The following is a 16,218-nucleotide window of genomic DNA, read 5'->3' as shown; positions in this document are numbered from 1 at the left end:
TATTGAAAGTGGATCATTGAAGGTGACTAATGGTGCTCATATGATCATGAAAGCAAAATGGCTAACAACCAATCTCTACTTGCTTTCTGGAGATACAATTCGAGATGCAGAAGTATTAGTTGCATCTGCAGACCAATAAGGCACAACGATGTTGTGGCATCGCAAAGGCCATATGTCAGACCATGACCTACAGGTTCTTGCAGAACGTAATTTTTTTCCAGGGCTCAAACTAATGAATCTACCTTTCTGTGACCACTGTATGACAAGTAAGCAGCATAGATTGAAGTTTGAAAAGTCAACCGCTAGAAGCAAGTATATACTAGACTTGATTCATTCTGATGTGTAGGAATCACGAGAATTATCACTAGTAGGAGCAAAATATTTTGTCTCCTTCATAGATGATTACTCACGAAGAGTGTAGGTATTTCCCATCAAGAAGAAGTCAGATGTGTTTTCAGTATTCAAGGAGTTTAAAGCATGAATAGAGCTTGAAACTGGGAAGAAAATAAAGTGCTTGAGGACAGATAATGAAAGAGAATACACTGCTAGTGATTCATTGCATTTTTCAAGCACGAGAGAATTCAGAAGCAATTTATAGTTGCATATACACCTCAGCAAAATGGTGTTGCAGAGTAGATAAACAAAACTCTTCTAGAAAGAACTCGAGCTATGTTGCATACTACAAGATTAGCCAAGTCTTTTTGGGCAGAAGCAGTTAAAACAGCCTGCTACGTGATTAACAGATCGCCATCACCAGCAATTGGGTTGAAAAACTCCAATGGAGATGTGGCAAGGTAAGTCACCTGATTATTCTTCTCTCCATATGTTTGGATGTCCTATTTATGTGATGTTTATTACCCAAGAAAGAAAAAAACTTTATCCTAAATCAAGAAAGTGTATCTTCTTGGACTATGCTGATAATGTAAAAGGGTATAGTTTGTGGGACCCCACTGTCCACAATATTATTGTCAGTAGAGATATTATTTGCTGAAAATGAGTTACAAAAGGAGCAAGAAAACAACAGTAGCACTGAAGAAACTTCTACAATATACATGAACAATAAGTCTAGAGAAAAGGACTCTTCTGAAGCAGAACCTGAGCAAGTTGCATAAGGACCAGCTGAAGCTCGCAGAACAATATGTGAACTGAGAAAACCATTATGACATGTCGACTATATCATGACTTGTCATGATGCATATTTTTTTGTTATTGAAGATGGAGAACCATCAACCTTTCAAGAGGCTGTTGAAAGTCCAGATTCTTTTTTATGGATGATAGCCATGCAAGAAAATTTGGAAGCACTATACAGAAATAAGACGTGGGAGCTTGTCCCACTCCCGGACAGAAGAAAAGTAATTGGTAACAAATGGATTTACAAAATAAGGTGTGACAATCACGACAAGATAGAATGTTATCGTGCAAGACTGGTGGTAAAGGAATACACTCAAAAAGAAAGTATTGATTTCAATGAAATTTTTTCTTCCGTGGTTAGTATTTCTACAATAAGAGTAGTTCTTGCTATATGTGCTATCTATGACTTACATCTATAGCAACTAGATATAAGGATTGCCTTTTTTAATGGTGAACTTGAAGAAGAAAAATACTTTTATTAATTTGTAAAATTATTTATAATTTGTATTCATATTTATGTATTTAAAATTATTTTTATAATATTTATTAATCACTTTTATTATTTATTTGAATCAGCACTTGACACGGGTCTCATTCTAGTTCATCTAGTATCAACCACTAGCCTTCTAATCCAAGCCCAATAACCACCAAGTGTTATTTCAACTTAGTAAAGAAAAACCTAACTTGTTAACCGTCACCAAGTACTATCCCACTAACTTAGCAACGGAGAACCCAACTGGTTCAATAATCACTAAATGCTATCTCAACTTGACAAAGAAAAATCAACTGATTCAATCAAACTAAATACATATATAGAAATTAATTTGGCTTTTTAAATCTATCTCTTTTACCTTTTTTCACTCATGACTTTTTCATTTTTCATCTTACCATGATATATCTTTTTTTCATTTATAGAAATATAAACATCAGAAAAATCATAACAATGAAATCTTAAATGTAGCTCAAAAATGAAGAAAAATAATTATGAAGCAAGTGTATGAGATGATGCTCTGAAATGATGTTGTAAGTGTAGCTATATAGTGTGAGGCTTGCTCTTTAAATTTATTTTACTGCTTCTGCATTTTTTCTAATTCTATCCGTTGCTCTCTCCCTTTCTTGCTAGCTCTTTTTTTCATTCAATAATCTGCACCATCGATTTAAACTTTGGCTCCAAGGTTCATCCTTAACCGTTCATTTGAATTAGAAAAAAAGAGCTCATTTTTCTTCTTTCCCAAATAGATGTAGTAGAAATATAATAGCTTTAATGAACTTTTTGATTGCACAAAAATGGTAATATAGTTGTTACACTTTGCTTCTGATATAATGCAAATTTTTTTGGTTTTTCACGGTATCTCCTAACTCGACAAAATAAGATGATCCAATACAAACTTTGATTTGTCTTAGGCTTCATTATTTGATTTTTTTCTTCTTTTTTTCTTTTACTTTTTTTCTTAGGACTTGTGTGCATCTTGGTTTTCGACCTGCATCACTAACACACGCATTAAATCATATTAGGCTATTAACTTAATACAATGTTTGTCATCATATTAATATATATCAAAATCAATTATAACTCAGAACAAATTAACTTCAAAAAACTCCTTAAATATTTTTAAAAACATCTCTATTTTTTTTTTAAAATTATAAGCAAAAATTGATTTTTTTTCTATTATAAAATTTAAAAAGTTTTATTTTTCAAAAAAATTATCTCAAATTTAATTTTCGGAATACAATTTTTATTTTTAGCATTTCAAGCATGTTTGTCAGACTCTCGGCAAACTTTGTTATTTCACTAAAGTTCGCTACGGAAGTTAATTATAGAGTTATTTATGTATTTAAAATTATTTTTATAATATTTATTAATCACTTTTATTATTTATTTGAATCAGCACTTGACACGGGTCTCATTCTAGTTCATCTAGTATCAACCACTAGCCTTCTAATCCAAGCCCAATAACCACCAAGTGTTATTTCAACTTAGTAAAGAAAAACCTAACTTGTTAACCGTCACCAAGTACTATCCCACTAACTTAGCAACGGAGAACCCAACTGGTTCAATAATCACTAAATGCTATCTCAACTTGACAAAGAAAAATCAACTGATTCAATCAAACTAAATACATATATAGAAATTAATTTGGCTTTTTAAATCTATCTCTTTTACCTTTTTTCACTCATGACTTTTTCATTTTTCATCTTACCATGATATATCTTTTTTTCATTTATAGAAATATAAACATCAGAAAAATCATAACAATGAAATCTTAAATGTAGCTCAAAAATGAAGAAAAATAATTATGAAGCAAGTGTATGAGATGATGCTCTGAAATGATGTTGTAAGTGTAGCTATATAGTGTGAGGCTTGCTCTTTAAATTTATTTTACTGCTTCTGCATTTTTTCTAATTCTATCCGTTGCTCTCTCCCTTTCTTGCTAGCTCTTTTTTTCATTCAATAATCTGCACCATCGATTTAAACTTTGGCTCCAAGGTTCATCCTTAACCGTTCATTTGAATTAGAAAAAAAGAGCTCATTTTTCTTCTTTCCCAAATAGATGTAGTAGAAATATAATAGCTTTAATGAACTTTTTGATTGCACAAAAATGGTAATATAGTTGTTACACTTTGCTTCTGATATAATGCAAATTTTTTTGGTTTTTCACGGTATCTCCTAACTCGACAAAATAAGATGATCCAATACAAACTTTGATTTGTCTTAGGCTTCATTATTTGATTTTTTTCTTCTTTTTTTCTTTTACTTTTTTTCTTAGGACTTGTGTGCATCTTGGTTTTCGACCTGCATCACTAACACACGCATTAAATCATATTAGGCTATTAACTTAATACAATGTTTGTCATCATATTAATATATATCAAAATCAATTATAACTCAGAACAAATTAACTTCAAAAAACTCCTTAAATATTTTTAAAAACATCTCTATTTTTTTTTTAAAATTATAAGCAAAAATGGATTTTTTTTCTATTATAAAATTTAAAAAGTTTTATTTTTCAAAAAAATTATCTCAAATTTAATTTTCGGAATACAATTTTTATTTTTAGCATTTCAAGCATGTTTGTCAGACTCTCGGCAAACTTTGTTATTTCACTAAAGTTCGCTACGGAAGTTAATTATAGAGTTCGACCGTACTAATTTAGAGTTCGTCGGGAGATGCGGCAAACCTTAATGAAGTAACGAAATTTGTTAGGAGTACAGTGAATTTTCTTAAAATGCCAAAATAAAAATTGTATCCCAAAAATTAAAGTTGGGATAATTTTTTTCGAGAAATAAAACTTTTTTTTATTTTATGATAGATAGAAAAAAATACAAGAAAGAATATATGACTTTTATTTTTAAAAAAAAAGTGGTGCTTGTGCTAATGAACAAGAGCACTTTTACCAAAAAAAAAAAGTTCACCAAATAAAAAATACTATGTCAATATTGATCAATATTTCACAATACATGAATGTAATAAAGAATTATGGAAAAGTGTCCTTGAACTTTGGTATCTCAGATGAAAAATCCAGTAAGAAAAAGCTTGCAGTCATCATTGTTGGTAGTTGGTACCTTTTATTTTGTTCATCATGAGCATGCTACTTGTAATGGCATTATGTATATGGAGACAAAAACTTGAGGAGCCAGGTGAATACATGATATTTAACATTTGACTGCTTCTACTAAAAACAATATTGTAGCTCTCTTAGAATTTCTATTTGCTAACCATTCCTATTTTGCTAGAAATATTTTGGTGGAAGCAACATGCTCGCAAAGGGGGGAATGAAGACATAAATCTTCCAATATTTGATCTCTGAGCTCGTGCCTAATAGGAGTTTGGACTACTTTATTTTTGGTTTATGCCTTAACCATCTTTAATTTATGGTTCTCTTTCACAATTACTGTCATGTAGATATCAAGTTAACTATAAATGTCCTCAAATGCCAGACGATTCTAGAAGAAAATATTAGATTGGCCTAAGCGCTTTTAAGTTAGGTGAATGCTATGGTGCCTAAAAAGTAGAATTTATTTATTAAAAAGAGTTAAAAATTAATATTTATTTAAAAGATATAAAAATAAATTATTTTTAAAAATTCAAAACTTATTACAAAAAGTAAATTAGACAAAAGTTAAACAACAATTGATAGACATCATAAAATTGGCCTTCAAATTATTAGCGGGACAGCTCAAGGCCTATTAGACTCTAGGCTAAGAGTCTGATAGTGTGTGTGGTTGGGGAAATTATAAATAATTTCTAAAAATTTTAAAATGGGAATATCATATGCTCATATTTGATTCAAAGTTTGAAAAGCTATTTCCAAATAAATTTGATTTCTGAAAATGAAAATACCATTATTTCAATTCTCACATTCCCTTTGAATATATTTGATTCCCATAAAAATAGAATCTTTTGTAACAAAATAATACTTGAACCACACATATAGATCTACAAACTAATAATATTCTTCTTCATAAAGACATGAATGTAAAAATATCATACTTTAGTCTTGTTAAGACATTTGCAGCCTATCAAACTGAGGCCAACACAAAAAGAGGGATGATGGGGACTCATCAACTCATTAAGTAGGTTTTTCTTTTAAGATTTATCTATATTGTGATTTAGGGACACATGTTAAAATTAATTACAAATTAAAAATATAAAAAATTTATATTTTCAATACATTTATTTTGTATTTATTAAATAAATCATGAAATAAGAAAGTTAAGTTGAAAAAAAAAAGAGACAAAATGGAACTCATACGTCATACACCATGAATGCTCGTTTGTCAACTCTTTAGTTGCACAATCAATATTGCTCTGGAAAATTTTATTCATTAATCATTATGCAGCCGCCTGGCCAATTGTTGCTGAATGTCTCTTTCTATTTTCCTTATTTGATCTGCCACTTCATGGAATTGCTAAATTTCTTCAGATACTTATGTCTTATCTACGTGATTACGTTGAACTAAAACTGCAGCTACATTCATCTTATGGTTAAATACCCTGTTAGAAATTGAGATGAGCACCGTGAGAGTTGACTTTTTGTGTTTATGTGATAATTTTTTTATATTTTAGTGTATCTCAAATGTTTAAGTAATTATATTAAATTATATACAAACGGTAAATATTTTTTACAAATTAAAATTTAAAATTTAATATTAATTTATATATTATTTAATTAATTCTTAAATAATATAATACTTTTAAATTTATACTATATAGTATAATTTATTTAATTATTCACGCGATGCGTGGGTATTGTCTAATTTATCTAAAATCTAAAAATCACATGTCTAAAATTCATGTTAGTTGGTTTTTATTATTTTTAATTTTATTCTGTTAGAAGAGATTTTTTTTTGTTGAAAAATGAAATTGGATAAAGAGTAAAAGTTATAACTAACATTTTGGAAAAAAGTGTATATTGTATATTGATGTTTATATTTTATTCTATTAAATAAAAAGTCTTTATTCTTTAAAAAATAATTTTCACTATAGGCTATAGCATGACTCTTAAAAATATCAAATTATGAATATGCAATAACCCCTCTTATTTGTGAGTAGGTCAACCCATGTCTCCCTGTTGTTTACTTATAAGTTATAAAAATGCTTTAATGTATAAAAAATAACCAAGGAAAATCAGGTCCCGAGTCCTGACCATCTTTTCTTGTATTAGTGTAGTAGAAACAAGTTGTGCCTCAACGAAATAATGCAAAACCAGAGAGTGCTATGGTTTTGGTCCCTTCTATTCTCATTTATATTAAGAAGCTCCACTTCACTAGACAATATAACTCCTGTTCAATCCATCACCGATGGAGAGACATTAATTTCGCTTGGAGGAACCTTTGAACTTGGCTTCTACAGCCCCGGAAATTCAAATGGCCGATACTTAGGCATATGGTACCATAACATATTCCCTAAGGTAGTGGTGTGGGTGGCAAACAGAGAAAAACCCCTCAACAACACCTCAGGAGTTCTAAAACTCACCGGCGAAGGACTACTTGTCCTTGTTAATCGCAGCAGCAACAGCAGCATTGTGTGGTCCACCAACATGTCAAGCAAAGTGGAAGATAAATGGAATCCAGTTGCACAGCTCTTGGAGTCAGGAAACCTTGTTGTCAAAGATGGCCATAATGGAGACCACTTTCTATGGCAGAGCTTTGATTATCCTTGTGATACTTCGTTGCCAGGAATGAAGCTGGGATGGGACCTTGGAACAGGTCTAGAGAGGACTCTATCATCTTCAAAAAGTATCGATGATCCCGGCCGCGGACACTACACACTTAGAATAGACCTTAGAGGTGATCCACAAATAGTTCTAATGAATGGAAATGCCACAACAATTAGAGTAGGGCCATGGAATGGGCTAATGTTTTCAGGAGCTACAACTTATTTGCGCTATAGCCAATTTTCATCTCAATTTGTTTTCAATGAACAAGAAGTGTTTGTTAGGTTCAGACCGGAAAATACATCCAAATATATTAGAGGTGTAGCGTACCCTTGGGGAGCTTTGCAGGTTTTGCATTGGTCAATACAAACCAGAGGCTGGGAGACCCTTATTTCTATACCGGAGGCCGAATGTGACAAGTATGCTATTTGTGGTGCAAATTCTATTTGCAGTACTACTCCTACTCCTGTCTGTTCATGCCTTGAAGGATTTGCACCAAAATATCCTGGAAAATGGAAGGAATCTGATTGGTCTGATGGTTGTGTTAGGATCACTCCTTTAAGTTGCAGCAGAGATGGATTCAAGAAGGTCACCGGCATAGTGTTGCCGGACACGTCTTCTTCTTGGTATAACAGGACCATGAACCTGCTGGAATGCAAGGAATTCTGTCTGAAGAATTGTTCTTGTACGGCATATTCCAATTTGGATATCCGTGATGGAGGAAGCGGTTGCTTGATCTGGTTTCATGATCTTATTGACATTAGACAAGGGTCACAAGACTTCTATATCCGAATAGGTATGCTTCTTATTTACATTTTGTTTTTGATTACCTGCATTATAATTTCACAATACATAATGTAAGGAATTAAGGAACAATGCTCTTGAACTTTGATATCTCAGATGATAAGCAGAACAATGATTCCAGCAAGAGGAAGCTAACAGTTATCGTTGTTGGCTCTATATTGTTCATCATGAGCCTAATATTTGGACTGAAATCATTTCTATGGAGAAAAAAACTTGTGGAGACAGGTAAATACACGATATTTTACATGTGAATTCTACTGTTACACCAATATTTGGCAAAAATATAATTTTGCAATGCTGAAAGTCTTGTTGTTCTTCACATTAACCAACTATTTCAGGCTCCGGAACTTTAAATTAATCTCTGTTCTTGTATCATTCCTCTTTGCTAGATATATTTTGGTTGAAGCAGCGTGATCACAAACGGGAAAAGGAGGATATGGACCTCCCAACATTTGATTTATCAACCATAGTTTGTGCCACTGATCAATTTTCTAGCAGTAATGAATTGGGAAAAGGTGGATATGGACCAGTTTATAAGGTACTTAAATAAGTTGAATTTGCTTACTGTGGTATTATATACTCCAAATATTGTTTTGTTATAACAATTGTTAACAGGGTGTACTTGCAAATGGGACTGAGATTGCCGTAAAGAGACTTTCCAAGAACTCTGACCAAGGACTGCAGGAGTTCAAAACGGAAGTTCAGCTAATTGCAAAACTTCAGCATCGCAACCTTGTAAAACTTCTTGGTTGTTGCATTCAGCAAGAAGAGAAACTTCTGATCTATGAGCTCATGCCCAACAGAAGTTTGGACTATTTTATTTTTGGTCCATTCCTTTACTATCTTGAATTTGTGCTTCTTTTTCTCAGTTGTCGTCTTGTAGATAATCATGTTAACATTTGACGTTCTCAACATGATAGATGATGCTAGAAGAAAATTATTAGATTGGTCTAAGCGCTTTCACATTATTCGTGGCACAGCTCGAGGCCTAGTCTACCTGCATCAGGACTCTAGGCTAAGAGTCATTCATAGAGATCTAAAAACTAGTAATATTCTTCTTGACAAAGACATGAATGCAAAAATATCAGACTTCGGTCTTGCTAGGACATTTGCAAGTGATCAGACTGAAGACAAGACTGGAAGAGTGGTGGGAACTCAGTAAGTAGGCTAGAGTATTGTTCATACTTAGAACTGTAACATTTTTTGTGTCATGTATCATGATTCTTATGTGAGATACACGGAAAATACATCCAAATATATTAGAGGTGTAGTGTACCCTTGGGGAGGTGTTCAGGTTTTGCATTGGTCAATACAAACCAGAGGCTGGGAGACACTTATTTCTATACCAGAAGCCGAATGTGACAAGTATGCTATTTGTGGTGCAAATTCTATTTGCAGTACTACTCCTACTCCTGTCTGTTCATGCCTTGAAGGATTTGCACCAAAATATCCTGGAAAATGGAAGGAATCTGATTGGTCTGATGGTTGTGTTAGGATCACTCCTTTAAGTTGCAGCAGAGATGGATTCAAGAAGGTCACCGGCATAGTGTTGCCGGACACGTCTTCTTCTTGGTATAACAGGACCATGAACCTGCTGGAATGCAAGGAATTCTGTCTGAAGAATTGTTCTTGTACGGCATATTCCAATTTGGATATCCGTGATGGAGGAAGCGGTTGCTTGATCTGGTTTCATGATCTTATTGACATTAGACAAGGGTCACAAGACTTCTATATCCGAATAGGTATGCTTCTTATTTACATTTTGTTTTTGATTACCTGCATTATAATTTCACAATACATAATGTAAGGAATTAAGGAAGAATGCTCTTGAACTTTTGATATCTCAGATGATAAGCAGAACAATGATTCCAGCAAGAGGAAGCAAGCAGGCATCATTGTTGGCTTTATATTGTTCATCATGATCGTAATACTTGGACTGAAATTATTTCTATGGAGAAAAAAACTTGTGGAGACAGGTAAATACACGATATTTTACATGTGAATTCTACTGTTACACCAATATTTGGCAAAAATATAATTTTGCAATGCTGAAAGTCTTGTTGTTCTTCACATTAACCAACTATTTCAGGCTCCGGAACTTTAAATTAATCTCTGTTCTTGTATCATTCCTCTTTGCTAGATATATTTTGGTTGAAGCAGCGTGATCACAAACGGGAAAAGGAGGATATGGACCTCCCAACATTTGATTTATCAACCATAGTTCATGCCACTGATCAATTTTCTAGCCGCAATGAATTGGGAAAAGGTGGATATGGACCAGTTTATAAGGTACAAAAATAACTTGAATGTGGTCACTATGGTATTATTTACTCCATTTATTGTTTTGTTCTAAACATTTGTTATCAGGGTGTACTTACAAATGGAACCCAGATTGCGGTCAAGAGACTTTCCAAGAACTCCGACCAAGGATTGCAGGAGTTCAAAACGGAAGTTCAGCTAATTGCAAAACTTCAGCATCGCAACCTTGTAAAACTTCTTGGTTGTTGCATTCAGCAAGAAGAGAAACTTCTGATCTATGAGCTCATGCCCAACAGAAGTTTGGACTATTTTATTTTTGGTCCATTCCTTTACTATCTTGAATTTGTGCTTCTTTTTCTCAGTTGTCGTCTTGTAGATAATCATGTTAACATTTGACGTTCTCAACATGATAGATGATGCTAGAAGAAAATTATTAGATTGGACCAAGCGCTTTCACATTATTAGTGGCACAGCTCGGGGTTTAGTTTATCTGCATCAGGACTCTAGACTAAGAATCATTCATAGAGATCTAAAAACTAGTAATATTCTTCTTGATGAAGACATGAATGCAAAAATATCAGACTTCGGTGTTGCCAGGACATTTGCTGCCGATCAAACTGAGGCCAAAACAAAAAGAGTGATGGGAACTCAGTAAGTAGGTGTTTTTTTAAATACTTAAAGCTGTAACATTGTTTCTATCATGATTGTTATTTGATATGCATGCTAAAATACAGCGGTTATATTTCTCCTGAGTATGCGGTGCGTGGATCTTTCTCAATGAAGTCTGATGTGTTTGCCTTTGGTGTAATCATGCTTGAGGTAGTCAGTGGGAGGAAGAACAGAGATTTCCGTGTTCCTGACCAAAATATTAACCTTCTTGGACATGTAAGTAATGCTGAATGGTAACTTCATATAAAAATCAATGTCAAGTTTGGTATCAACTATTGTAACTTCATCACATTTATAGATATTGTGACTCCATCGTTTAGGCATGGGAGCTGTGGAATGAGGGGAGGGCTTTGGAGCTGGTAGATGAATCAGTGCGCGATTCGGTCATTGAAGTTGAAGCATTGAGATGTATACAGATAGGGCTGTTATGTGTGCAAGGGAGACCTGAAGATAGGCCTAACATGTCATCTGTAGTTCATGTGTTGGACGACGATAAACCACTGCCTCGGCCGAGGCTGCCTGCATTTTATTCACACCAAGAAGACTCTTCATTAAGTAATCATACAATTTATTCAGCAAACGAGGTTACCATGTCATTGCTAGCAGCAAGATAGTTAGTTAGTTAGTTGTTTCGAATGAATAACTGGAGATGTTTATCGTTACAGCCATAATGCAGTGAATTAAAGAAGGTTCTTTATTTTCAACTCTACACACCATACCATTAGGGGTGGAAAAAGGCCAGGCGGCCTGCCAGGGGCCTGCAGCCTGGCCTGTGTTTGGCCTGGCCTGTTATAAAATAGGCACAGGCTCAGGTTGTTATAAGAGCCTTATTATGTTAATAGGACAGGCATATATATAAATAATTTTTTTATTATTAATAAAATAATGAGATATTTTAAATTTACTATATTTAATTATAAATAATTTTATATATTTTAAATACTTTAAAGTTTAAAAATTCTTATAAATATTAAATATGACATTTTATATATAAATATGTTTATTAAAAAATATTTTTTTAAATAATATTTTTATTTTTACAAAAAAAAAATTAGCAGGCCTTTTAACAGGCTTCAGGCCAGGCCAAGCTGAATAACAGGTCAGGCTTAGTACTTTGAAAAAAGTCTATAGCAGGCTGCAAGCTAGGCTCAGGCCAATCAATTACATGACAGGCCAGGCCTGTTAAGAGTAAAGCCTGGCCTGACCTGACCTGTTTCCACCCCTACACACCATACCACTTATAAGATGGGTAACAGCTTAATGATGTTAAGTCCTAAAATTTGTCAATACTTTGCTGATTGAGACAAGCTATTTCTGTCTAATGATTTAACTCTCGTATTAATAAATAAATTATAGATGTTGAGAAATTTTTTGAGATTTGATTAACATAAAATTTAAAATTGATTTTTTGTATAATTAAATAAAAGGAGACAATTATGGAAGAAAATTAATTGTGTAAATCTACGAAATATAAAAGTAAAGATAAGATAAGAAGGTAAGATAAGATAAGATAAGATGATAAAGGTTAAAATTGTAACTGAATTTATGTATTCTGTTGGGCTGAATTTGTGGGACGTGAGACTTCTTGATTGTTGTCATGAGCTAAGGGAAGAATGGTTTAATACGCTTCCGCAAGCTGGAGGATGAAAGATGTCAAGAACACCAAGCTTATTGAGATTAAGATGGAAGTGTTGAGAAGACAAAGGCTTGGTAAAAATGTCAACTAGCTACCCAGAAGAGAAAACGGGGAGAAGTTTCATCACTCCAACTTGAGCTTTTTGTCGAACCAAGTGACAATTAACCTCTAAATGTTTGGTCTGTTCATGAAAAATTGGGCTAGCAGCAATATGAAGAGCACTCTGACTATCACAATATAAAACTGGTGGGTGGATAGGAGAGATGCGTAAAAATTATAACACAATCAGTATCCATTGAAGTTCACAAGTTGTGTTAGCAAGTGCACGATATTCTGCTTCAGTGGATGAGCGAGCAACGGTAGTTTGTTTCTTAGTCTTCCAAGAGACTAAGGAGCTGCCTAAGAAAAAACAATATCCTGTTAAAGATTGCCGAGTGTCAAGACATCCGGCCTAATCAAAGTCACTGAAGTCAAGAAGCTAGATTTCTAATTCTCTTGGAAAAAAAGTCCTTTGCCGAGGCTGGTTTTCAGATATTGTAACACATGCTTGGCAGCTTGAAGATGAGATTCAGTAGGAGATGCCATAAATTGACTTAATTGTTGAGTAGCGTACATGATGTCTGGTAGAGAAGTGGTGAGATAGATAAGACCTCCAACCAAATAGCGATATACAAAAGGGTCAGATAGCAGGGAACTTTTGTCTTGATATAGTCTTTGGTACTATCCATTAGAACAAAGGCAGGTTTAGAACCTAATAAACCAGAATCTTCCAAAAAATCAAGACAATATTTTCTCTGAGATAAGCAAATTTTCTTTGCTGATTGAGCAACCTCAATACCCAAAAAATATTTTAATGGACACAAGTCTTTAATTTGGAAGTGTTGGTGCAAAATAGACTTAATGGTAGCAAGTTCAAAAAGGAAATTACCAGTGAGAACAATATTGTCAATATAGACTAGAAGGATAGAAATTTGAGTACCAGTGAATTTAACAAATAGACTATAATCAGATAAGATCTGCTGATATCCATGATATAGCCAAAGATGAGAAAGTTTGCCATACCACATACGACTAGATTGTCGTAAACCATACAGTGACTTCAGCAGCTTGCAGCATTGATTCGGTCGAGTAGATGTAAACCCGGGTGGCAGAGTCATATAAACATCCTCAGAAAGATCCCCATGTAAGAAAGAATTATTGACATCTAACTGATGTATAGGCCAATGCTTCATAGAGGCCAATACCAAAACTAATCTGATGGTGGCAGGCTTGACAATAGGGAAAATTTTTTTCAAGAAATCAACACCTTCAGTCTGAGTGAACCCTTTAACCACAAGGCATGCTTTTTATCGATCAACTAAACCATCAAGTTTGCATTTGATGGGATAGACCCATTTACAGCCAACCGGCTTAACGCCTGCAGGGCAATCAACAAGACGCCAAATTTTGTTCAACTCAAGAGCATCTAATTAGAATGTTGATTGGTGTCCTTAAAAAATTTTGACTCAATATCAGAATATAGAGATAAAAGAAACTTATGATGAGAAGATGAAAGAGAAGAAAAAGACATAACTGAAGATAGAGGATAACGACATTTTGAGGAAGAGATATTTGTGGAGGTGAGAGAAGAATTACATAAGTAATCAGAGAGATATGCTAGAGGTCGGTCAGAATGACGAGGACGGAGTTGCTCAGGTGGGGAGGAAGGTGACATGGGATGAAGAGGTGATGGTGGGTTAGTGTCTATTGCGGAAAGGGGGGAGGTTGTACGACTTGAAATAGATTCGGGGATCATGGGTTCAAGTTGGTTAGGACACGGCAGTGAGGAAGAAAGAGAGGCTGTTGGAGAAAAGAAAGAATTGGATGGAAGTGGGTCAATGGGTATGGGTGAGAGTCCAACTAGAAGACTAACTGAATCTTATTTTTGAGAATACGTGTTTGGCAATGTTGGGTTGAGTGTATCAAATTGGACATTTTTTGTGGATAAGGACAAGATCATTTCATAAAAAATTATATTTCTAGAAATCTCAATTTTTGTATCTTCTAAAACATAAATAATATATCCTTTAAAATCATGTTGAAAACCAATAAACACAGCCTTTTTAGCTCTTGGATTAAATTTTGATCTGTTTGCTATTAGGGTAGAAACAAAACATAAGCATCCAAAAACTTTAAGGTCATGATAATTTGGTGGATGATTAAATAAAATCTCTAATGGTATTTTAAAATTAATTGCGGATGATGGAACTCTGTTAAGTAAATAAACAGCATGTTTAACAACATAAGATAAAAAAAGATGATGATAAATTAGATTGAAACATAAGAGCACGAGCTATATTCAAAATATGTTGATGCTTGCGTTCTACCCTTCCATTTTGTTGAGTAGTTTCAACACAACTACACTGATGAATAATGCCCTTTGAAGCATAAAAATCATGTAAAATGAATTTTGGTCCATTATCGGAACGAAATAGCTTTGACTTTAGAGTTGAATTGTGTTTCAACTAAAGTAATAAAATTTTTTACATGATTTTTCACTTCTCCCTTTGATTTTAATAAAATAACCCATGTAAAGCGACTAAAATCATTAACAATAGTAAAAAATATTTATGATTATGAATAGAATTTTGTCGAAACGGACCCCAAATATCAAAATATAATAAATCAAAACTTGCATTGACTTTATTAAAACTTTGAGAAAATGAAAGTTTCTTTTGCTTAGAAAGAAGATAAATGTCATAAGCCTCATCATGATGTATAGAAATAAAAGGAAAATTTTTATGTAAATGATTAAGTCTTTGTCCAGAAAGGTGTCCTAAACAAAAATGCCATATATTTGAAGGTGTAATGGATGAAGATTGGTTGGAATTTATGGAATGTGTAGTGGATGAATTTTTACCGAAATTGGATTCAAGGACATATAATCCCTCTCTTATTCTGTCCAAATTAATCGTCCCCAAATTCTTGCTCTGTAGAGTGCAAGAAGAAGATGAAAAAGTGAGAACATATTTGAGTGCTGAAGTGATTTTTGAGATGGAGATAATATTATAGTTGAAATGAAGTAAATAAAGAACATCATGAAGAACTAAGTGTTGAGCTAAGAATAAAATTAACTTAAATAATGATGACATACATTGAGTTATTAGGTTAAACACCCAATTGGGTTTGAATATTTTATTTAAAGTGTTGCAGACCCAGGTAATGGAACAGAAGCCCAAACCAACTGGAAACAAAAAAATCAAATTGGGCTGAGCGGGAAGTCAAGCCAATCCAAGCTCAAGTTGACTCATCCAAGATAAATCAAACCAAAGGCAACGCTTACAAGCTTTCTTCGGACAGATTCAAGAAGAAAGAGAGAGAATGCTTCTTCCTTTTCATTTATTCACTAGAGAAGAAAGAAAGAGAAAAGTAAATCAAGAAAGCAAATGTCTAATCGCCCTAATCAAAAGCATGTTAAACTAAGTCAAAAGATAAATGTGATTTATTTCCATTTGCATGCATGTTAATTTCTTCACTCCTTCTCCAACTTTCTGCGACACTATTCTTGGATAAATGAAGAAAG

General features: G+C 33.5%; 3 protein-coding genes across 4 annotated transcripts; all 3 read left to right on the top strand.

Moving 5' to 3' along the window:
• LOC110265258 (G-type lectin S-receptor-like serine/threonine-protein kinase At4g27290) lies at nucleotides 6,794-8,149 on the top strand. The gene has a single exon (XM_021108165.1). It carries the CDS (start codon nucleotides 6,830-6,832, stop codon nucleotides 8,147-8,149), a length of 1,320 nt encoding a protein of 439 aa, XP_020963824.1. The 5' UTR covers nucleotides 6,794-6,829.
• LOC107610678 (G-type lectin S-receptor-like serine/threonine-protein kinase At1g11410) lies at nucleotides 8,164-9,009 on the top strand. The gene is made up of 3 exons (XM_021108164.1): nucleotides 8,164-8,317; nucleotides 8,482-8,630; nucleotides 8,708-9,009. Exons 1-3 carry the CDS (start codon nucleotides 8,164-8,166, stop codon nucleotides 8,993-8,995), a joined length of 591 nt encoding a protein of 196 aa, XP_020963823.1. The 3' UTR covers nucleotides 8,996-9,009.
• LOC107611885 (G-type lectin S-receptor-like serine/threonine-protein kinase At4g27290) lies at nucleotides 9,006-11,863 on the top strand. 2 transcript variants are annotated; one of them, XM_016313763.2, is made up of 3 exons: nucleotides 9,006-9,250; nucleotides 11,086-11,236; nucleotides 11,341-11,863. In XM_016313763.2, exons 1-3 carry the CDS (start codon nucleotides 9,006-9,008, stop codon nucleotides 11,632-11,634), a joined length of 690 nt encoding a protein of 229 aa, XP_016169249.1. In that variant the 3' UTR covers nucleotides 11,635-11,863. The 2 variants fall into 2 exon arrangements, with proteins under 2 accessions (XP_016169249.1, XP_020964711.1); XM_021109052.1 differs by lacking the exon at nucleotides 9,006-9,250 and adding an exon at nucleotides 10,682-11,002.

Source organism: Arachis ipaensis, chromosome B08 (assembly GCF_000816755.2).
Source record: "Arachis ipaensis cultivar K30076 chromosome B08, Araip1.1, whole genome shotgun sequence".
Classification (NCBI taxonomy): Eukaryota; Viridiplantae; Streptophyta; class Magnoliopsida; order Fabales; family Fabaceae; genus Arachis; species Arachis ipaensis.
The sequence above is the reverse complement of the archived record's forward strand: the minus strand, read 5'-3'. Positions and strand labels throughout refer to the sequence as shown.

Bases quoted from the DNA above. Each gene is read 5' to 3' on its own strand.
- LOC110265258 (XM_021108165.1), top strand. From the start codon at position 6,830: ATGCAAAACCAGAGAGTGCTATGGTTTTGGTCCCTTCTATTCTCATTT.
- LOC107610678 (XM_021108164.1), top strand. From the start codon at position 8,164: ATGCTCTTGAACTTTGATATCTCAGATGATAAGCAGAACAATGATTCC. The intron at 8,318-8,481 runs GTAAATACACGA...CCTCTTTGCTAG, and splicing joins AAAAAAACTTGTGGAGACAG to ATATATTTTGGTTGAAGCAG. The intron at 8,631-8,707 runs GTACTTAAATAA...AATTGTTAACAG, and splicing joins GATATGGACCAGTTTATAAG to GGTGTACTTGCAAATGGGAC.
- LOC107611885 (XM_021109052.1), top strand. From the start codon at position 10,734: ATGTTAACATTTGACGTTCTCAACATGATAGATGATGCTAGAAGAAAA. The intron at 11,003-11,085 runs GTAAGTAGGTGT...GCTAAAATACAG, and splicing joins AAAAGAGTGATGGGAACTCA to CGGTTATATTTCTCCTGAGT. The intron at 11,237-11,340 runs GTAAGTAATGCT...TCCATCGTTTAG, and splicing joins ATATTAACCTTCTTGGACAT to GCATGGGAGCTGTGGAATGA.